The 8,254-nt window shown below is 41.1% G+C and overlaps 1 protein-coding gene across 1 annotated transcript; it reads right to left on the reverse strand.

Annotated features, from left to right (window-relative positions):
* Positions 1-1,046: 1,046 nt before the first annotated feature.
* On the reverse strand, positions 1,047-7,588 carry LOC101839593 (zinc finger protein 11; the record flags this gene model as incomplete). Its single annotated transcript, XM_040731447.1, has 2 exons — positions 1,047-2,974; positions 7,489-7,588. Coding segments are annotated over 2 exons (1,374 nt in total), but the record flags the coding sequence as incomplete, so codon positions are not given.
* Between the last annotated feature and the right edge of the window lie 666 nt (positions 7,589-8,254).

The following is an 8,254-nucleotide window of genomic DNA, read 5'->3' on the forward strand; positions in this document are numbered from 1 at the left end:
ATTCCACAACATCTCTGTGTATGTTCACACTCTGGCATAGTATCTTAGAATTAGTTCCTAATATAAAATTTAATTACGTCTTCTTAAAATATGGTAAGGGTTATATAAACAAAGTCACAAACTTCATGAGGCAAATCATACATTATGTCTTCCATGAGTAACAGGTAAATCAAGATTAATTAATTACAGGAAATTCTAAACGAAGAACTATGTCATTCTGAAGAAATATGTTCAGTGAAAACAAAGTAAAAATATCCCCCTCAGAATATGTGAGGATTCCAGTTAGTCATAATTTATCAACTCTTTAAAATTAACAGTTCATTAATTCTATACAGAATGCTTTAATTCTCTTAAAATCGCTATTCAAACAGACCTATCTACAATTCTCCTAAAATTTACCATTAGACCATAAGAGTTGGACACCTGAGTCTGCATAAATGGATAGCAAATGTTTATGTGTGCTTTGAAACCAAAAAGGTGATATGGGGGTGGTAAAGTTTTATGAATAACAATTCAAGATTCATAATAGCACGACATGTTATTATTCTCCTATAACCCTCATAGTTTCTGGATACTTATTAAAAAGTATGAATAAAAGTTATTCATATAAGAATAATCTCTTCCAAATTCTTTAATACATGAGGGAACTGGGAAAATGTGTCGCACCTGCTGTGCAGCCTGCATCCGAGAATGTAGCGAGGTGGTCGGGATAGATGACACAGAGACCGGTCGGTTGCTTTAAGAAAACTTTATGCTTCCCCAGTCAGCTTAGGAGGAGAACTCTCCAAGAAAAAACACTTCCCTTTTTAAGGACTTCTGCCATCCATCTACATACAATTCTCCAACAGCTCTCCCAGACTTCTCACCCTCCTGGCTGGTGGTTTAATCTCTGGCCCCAGAATCGGGGAGAAACAGCAGGGGGAACAGGAAGAAGCATCTAGCCGTAGGGGGTGCCAAAGCCATGGTGTTTCAGTGAGTGAGCCCTTATCTGAGCCCTATCAAGAGCTTTATAGCACTGAATTGTTTTCAGTAAACATTATCTCACAGCTGCCTGCTCCCAGGCCAAAGGGGAAGTGGGTCTCTGTTCAAGGTCTGGTGTCCCCACAAAAATGAACTATGAGTCATTCAATATATTTCAATATATGTTCAATAGGTTTCTCAATACCCTATTAAGTAGGATCTGCCACCTGCATTCTTGAGCACAGTAGTTCAATGTCTGTGACACAATGAGATGTCATTCAATATATTCCAATGATAAAACATTAAGAATCGTTATCTATTGACTAAAACAAAGTTCACATACAATCTATACAACATTCCAAAATCCACTGCGTGATCTGTGAAGAAAATAGATGGAATTTGATCAGTGCAATTGTAAATTGGTGTTCAATAACTTAAACCTATTTTGTCGCGCTCTTTCTTATGTGTGAGTTTGCCTGTGTGGGAGCATGTGCATATGAGTGCAGGTGCCCTCGGAGGCCGGAGGTGGAGTTCTAAGTGGCTCTAAGCCTCCAATATGGATACTGGGGACCGAACTCAGGCTCCACAAAAGCCGTGCATGCCCTTAACCGGCCGGCCACCCTATCTATCCAGTTCCCTTCACCACGGTCTTCACCTGTGTCGCGGTCCCTTCACATATGAGTCCTTTGGTGACGAGTGAAATTTGAACAGCTGTTAAAGGCTTTCCCACACCGTTGGCATCAGTAGGGCTTCTCTCCAGTGTGAATTCTCTGGTGCCGAGAAAGTGTGGAGCTGTCCTGAAAAGCTTTGTTACACTCCTGACCCGGGTAGGGCTTATCTCTGGTGTGAGTCAGCTGGTGCCGGTGAAGGCGTGAAGAACAGCTAAACGCTTTGCCGCACTCTCCACACCTATAGGGCTTCTCTCCAGTGTGAACCCGCTGGTGCTGAACAAGGTGCGAGGCGCAGTTACAAACCTTGCCACACTCTTTACACCTGTAGAGGCTGTCTCCCGTGTGCAACCTCTGATGCTGGTTGAGGTATGAAGAGCAGTTGAAGCCTTTTCCACATTTCTCGCATTTGTAGGGCTTCTCCACAGCGTGACTCGGCCGGTGTTGACTCAGCTCTGAAGGACAACTAAAGGCTATACCACATTTCTTACACCTATAGGGCTTCTCTCTAGCGTGTAGAGTCAGATGCTGGTTAAGCTGCGATGATCTGCTAAAGGCTTTGCCGCAATCTTTGCATATATACGGCGTCTCTCTGGTGTGACTCCTCAGATGCCGATTGAGTTGTGAAGAGTAACTAAAGGCTTTGCCACATTCTTTACACGCATGTGCAATCACTTCCGCATGAATTTTCTGGTGTCGGTTAAAGTAGGCAGAGCAGTGAAAGGCTTTGTCACACACTTGACATGTGTAGGGTTTCTCCACGGTGTGGGTCGTCTGGTGTCGAGCAAGGGTTGACCTATTATTAAAGGCTTTGCCACACTCTTGACATGTGTAGGGTTTCTCACCTGTATGGATTATCTGGTGTCCAGTAAGGGTTGAACGGTAATAAAAACCTTTGCCACATTCTTGGCATTTATAGGGTTTTTCTCCCGTATGAATTATCTGGTGTTGGTTAAAGTATGCAGAGCAGTGAAAGGTTTTGTCACATACTTCACATTTGTAGGGTTTCTCTTTAGCATGGATCATCTGGTGTCGAGTAAGGGTTGAAACATTATTGAAGGCTTTGCCACACTCCTGACAAGTATAGGGCTTCTCTCCCGTGTGAATTATCTGGTGTCGAGTAAGGTTTGAACTATTATTGAAGGCTTTGCCACACTCTGCACATTGGTAAAACTTCTCTCTTTTATGAGCCCTCTGCTGTTGATTAGAAGTTGTGCTAACAATAAAAGCTTTGTCACATTCGCTATAGTTGTGAGGCTTATCTTGAACACGTAGACATGGATGGGTAGCGAGTTCTGAGTGTTGAACGAAGTCTTTCCCAGACTGGCTATATTTGCAGAGGTTCTCTGGAAAAAGAGTGCACTGATGTGTGCTACAATTTGAACCATGACTCCAGTTGTGAATATTTTTGTACTAACAAGTTTTTCTCATCAATATAAATATCTTTATAGTTACCTAGGACAGGACACTCCCTGATGGCTTTCATTATACATGAACAAAACTTTCACAATGTCCTTACTTGCATTCAGGTTAGGAAAAATGGAATTTTAAACTGTATGCAGTGGCTCACACCTATAATACTGGCACTTGAAAAGCCCAGACAAGAGAATTGCCATGAGTTCAAGATTAACCTGAAGTATATAGAAAATTCCAGGACAGCCTAGTCTACAGAGTGAGATCCTACTTTTAAGGAGGGGATGACTTCTTTATATTTATTAAATTTGTATTTCTGGCACAAGGAAAACTCGTTTACTAATGATAGAATAGTGACTCTTTCAAAAAGAATCTGATCAATCACATTTAGAAATGGCTGAGTGTGTGTGTGTGTGTGTGTGTGTGTGTGTGTGTGTGTGTGTGTGTGTGTGTGGTATGCCCTTATGTGTATTCAGAAAGGCCAGAGAAAGGCGTGGGAGTCCTTCTCTAGCACTCTCTGTCTTTTTGTTTTTCTCTTCCAAATTGGAGCTTATGGCTTGCATCTAAGCTGGCATCCATCAAGCCACAGTGATCCTCCCATCTCTGCCCCTCTTAATGCTGCAATTACCGAGGCATATAGGAAGGTGCCCAACTTGAAACATGACAGCTGAGATCCAGAGTCCAGTACTCAAACTTCAGCAGCCAGTGTTCTTACCTGCCAAACTATCTCTCCAGTCCCTGGCTCTTTGTTTTCTAAAATAATTTATTTATCTTTGTTTTATGCTTTGCCTGCATGTATGTCTATGTGAGAGTGTCAAATCCCCTGAAACAGGAAGTGGGGGCAGTGATGAGCTGCCATGTGGGTGTGCTGGGATTTGAACCTGGGTCCTCTGGAAGAGCAGCCAGGGCTCTCAACCACTGAGCCATCTCTCCAGCACCCCCCCAACAGTTCATTTTTAAAATTTATTTTTTACAGAAATATTTGAATAAATTTAATGCAATACTACATTTGAAATTGCTAAAGATATTAATTAAAGCATGAAATAGGATTGTTTAACCAGTTCCTGAATATTATTTGGAAAATGTTTTTCGGAGTATATATTTATTTATATACACATATTGCTCCTTAATAACTGCCATAATTTGGCAATAGGGTGGGAGGCTGGGGGGGAAGGGGAGTGCGGGAGGAGGGGAGGGAGAGGGAACTAGGATTGACATGTAAAACAAGCTATTTAAAAATTAAAATAAAAAATGATTTAAAAAAACTGCCATAACCTGAGTTGCTTTCTGGACTGCTCTATGTAGGAAAGCCCTGTTTGCAGTGAAGTTATTATTATGGACAGTTATCACACTATTACTTCCAGTATACCAAGCTTCCTGATTGTTGTAGTCACCCACACATTCCCATTCTTTCCTTAACACAAACTGTCAAGGCTACAGTTTCCGTTACCTTCCCCTATGACATTTTTTAAAAGAATGGCTTTTACCCCGCACTCATGCTAGGGAGAAGGAAGAAGAACCAAAGGTCACAATCTGACCTTGTGGTCATCATAACAAAAATGTAAAAGATTTTAAATCTTCCAGCACCATTCTCACTTCTTGGGAAGGAAAAAAATGGACACATTGTCACAGTTCTGGAATTCTTCAGGGATATCTGGGAACTGGTTTCTGTATATGCTGCCACACAATATAGAAGACTAATAGATATTTCAGATTACATCTCAGGGAGGGTGACACAAAAACTAAAAGATTATTGCAGTATCCAAGAGATGTCAGTAGCTTAGTCAATGGGGGTAGGAGAGATTACAAAATTTTTGGTTTTCTGAGACAGGGTTTCTCCGTAGCTATGGAGGCTGTTCTGGAACTAGCTCTTGTAGACCAGACTGGTATTGAACTCACAGAGATCTTCCTGCCTCTGCCTCCCGAGTGCTGGGATTAAAGGCATTCATCACTACCACCCATCGAGATTATAAAATCTTAAAAAAAAAAAACCATGTTCAAGGGGCTGGAGAGATGGCTCAGCAGTTAAGAGCACTGACAGCTCTTCCAGAGGACCCAGATTCAATTCCCAGCACCCGCATGGCAGCTCACAACTGTCTGTAATTCCAGTTCTATGGGATCTGACACCCTCGCACAGACAGGGACACAGGCAAAGCACTCATACACATAAAACAAAAATAAATACACTTTAAAATGAGAAATATGCTCAAACTGTTCAAACAGGGAAAATAAAAATATAAGCCCAGAGAAAGCAGACAACAAAAACAAATTTAGGGACTCAAATGAACTCTAGCACAGTTGATGGATGTAAACATTACCCAAATGATCCCCATCCACAGAACAGAAAAAAAAAGTATAGACTTTTAATTTGAATTGTTATTTATATAGTAAAAATGAATGTACTTTGCCATGTACATCATGAGGTTTTTAAATATATGACATCATTTTTGTGCTTCAAACCCTTTATACACCCTCTGTTGGCATTTCACGAGAATGCGGTATACCACCCAGACTAGCTCGCTGCACAGTAGTACCCGTACTGCGCTTGCTATGCTTGGTCAAATAAGACCTTGTTGTGTCTGAACAACGCTATCCAACCCTCTCCTGAAGTTAACACGACCCTTAGTAGATACCACTATGTTCTCTTTATATCTGAGATTACATTTAGAGCTCACATATGAATGAGACTGTGCAGTAATCATCTATCTGAATTTGGTTATTTTAGACACTTCTCACATTGCACCAAATGATAAGATTCCATCTTTTGAAGACTACATGTGCTTCCACTCACTGAAGGAAAACTCTGATTTTATCTGCGTCATGACTTTGACCATGTCATCCTAAACATGGCCATGGAGATTTCTCTGGTGTGTGATTTAATCTTATTTGGCCATAAATCCTGTAGTAAAATAGCCAGATTAAATGATGGTTCCATTTTTGCTTATTTACTTCATTTTCTGTGGTACGTGTTTATGTTAAGCAAGTGTAATCAGATAGAGCTATATCGTTAGCAAAGTTTCTCTCTCTCAGAATATTTACAAAAGTGAATGGAAGTATGTGCAATCTTATTGGAACTATAGCAATAATAGGCTTCAATTTCATTTATTACTAATTATGTTGTCCTAATGTATACCGTATTAAAAACTGCTAGCCAATGATAATATATAGCATAAAAACTAAAATTATTATCAGCTGGTGTGAAAGAACCAATTCTAAAATAAAATAGAGCACAGACCATGGAATTGAAAAACAAGAAAAAAAACTACGTCATACAATTTTTTAAAGATTTATTTATTTATTACATATACAGTATTCTGCCTACATACCAGAAGAGGGCGCTAGATTGAATTGTAGATGGTTGTGAGTCACCATGTGGTTGCTGGGAATTGAACTCAGGACCTCTGGAAGAGCAGTCAGTGCTCTTAACCTCTGAGCCATCTCTCCAGCCCTCCCGTCATAAAATTCTTAACAATCAACAATGTACTATGAAAAATGCCTCCCAGATAAGTACAATTTTCAAATGTAACAATATGTCCATGAAGGATGTGCATTTTAAATGACTGACATTAGGGGTTTAAAAAAAAACTTCACACCCACAAACCAAACCAAACCAAAAAACAAAACAAAACAAAAAAAAGGCATGAAAATCACACATGAAAAGCTCTGGTACAAGGGGGCTGGAGAGAGGGCTCAGCAGTTAAGGGCACTGGCTGCTCCTCCAAAGGTCCTGAGTTCAATTCCCAGCACCCACAAGGTGCCTCACAACCATCTATAGTGAGATCTGATGCCCTCTTCTGACAAAAGTCATATGTACAGATAGATTACTCACATACATAAAATAAATAAATAAATCTTTTTAAAAGCAAGAAGAAAAGGCTCTGGTACAGCAACAGTAATGAATAAATATATGATTGGCATTAAACAAGCTTTTTAATTTACATGTGTGTGCATGTCTGTGTGAAGGCATGCCACATGTGTGAGTGTGTTCATGGAGGCCAGAAGAGGGCGTCAGATCCCCTGGACGGGCCGTTGTGAGCTGCCTGATGTGGGTGCTGGAAATGAAACTCAGGTCATCTGGAAGGACAGCAAGTGTCATTAACTTCGTAGCCATCTCTCCGGCCTGAAAGACTTCTTTTTGGTGTTAATATTTTATTTGTATGGCTTAACGGATAAATCTGTGAGGCTCACAAAGAAAGGAAAGGAAAATCAGAGGAGAAAGGACTTTGCTGTCACTGACGACGTGCAGTGAGGTCACTAAAGAAGACTCAGAAGACTGAGCCGTGTGACAAAGACAAGGCAGCCGTCTTTGTTAGCAAAAGGAACAAATGCAGTCCCTTTCAAAATTGTTTCTACCGACTCAGACTTCCAATCTCCATCCCAAAACCTGTCTTCCTCCTGGGTCTTTGGACTGCTCACCTGTGTCCTCGGTTCTTTCGTGCCTACCTACCTGGACATACGGTTCCTGACTCTTGTCTCTTCACACTCCAAGGCTCCTTCCTCTGCTCCAGAAATGTGACCAGGTAAGGTTTACACACAGCAAGACCTGTTCATTGGAAAACAGAAATGATGCTTGGGATTTTCCTAGCTCACACTGTGCTGGGGGCGGGATGAGGGCAGACAATAGGAGACTCTACCAATCATTTCCCTGATTGCTTCCTACCAGACACAGGAGAATACACATGAACAATTTTCAGTTTGGAGATAAGGCTTCTTTTGCACATATGAGTAAATTAAAGGGAATGTTTGGGATTAAAGGTGCAGTCTATGAATCTTCGTGCCATCAAATTGCTAAAATTACACCAATTCAGATCGAAAGTAACATACTCCCTCAAGAAAGGAGATTTTAGAAGGAAATACAATTTAAAAGGCTCTCGTCTGTGCATTTGTGAGACATGGAAGCTCCTGAAAGACATTCTACAAAGGAAGGGAGTTAAGAATTCTGTAGCGGCCTGGCATTGGTGCCCCACACCCTTAATCCCAGGCGGATCTCTGTGAGTTTGAGGCCAGCCTGGTCTACAGAGAGAGTTCCAGGACAGGCTCCAAAGGAATATAGGGAAACCCTGTTTCAAAAAAACCAATAACAACAACAAAAGAATTCTGTAGGGGAGAGATTCTCACCCAGGAAGACAAGTGTCGCGTCTGCTTCTCGGCCTGTGTCTGAGAACGTGCGGAGGGTGTCGGGGATTGACAACACAGAGACTCGTTCAACGATA

This window comes from Mesocricetus auratus, unplaced genomic scaffold, assembly GCF_017639785.1.
Source record: "Mesocricetus auratus isolate SY011 unplaced genomic scaffold, BCM_Maur_2.0 Super-Scaffold_100025, whole genome shotgun sequence".
Lineage (NCBI taxonomy): Eukaryota > Metazoa > Chordata > Mammalia > Rodentia > Cricetidae > Mesocricetus > Mesocricetus auratus.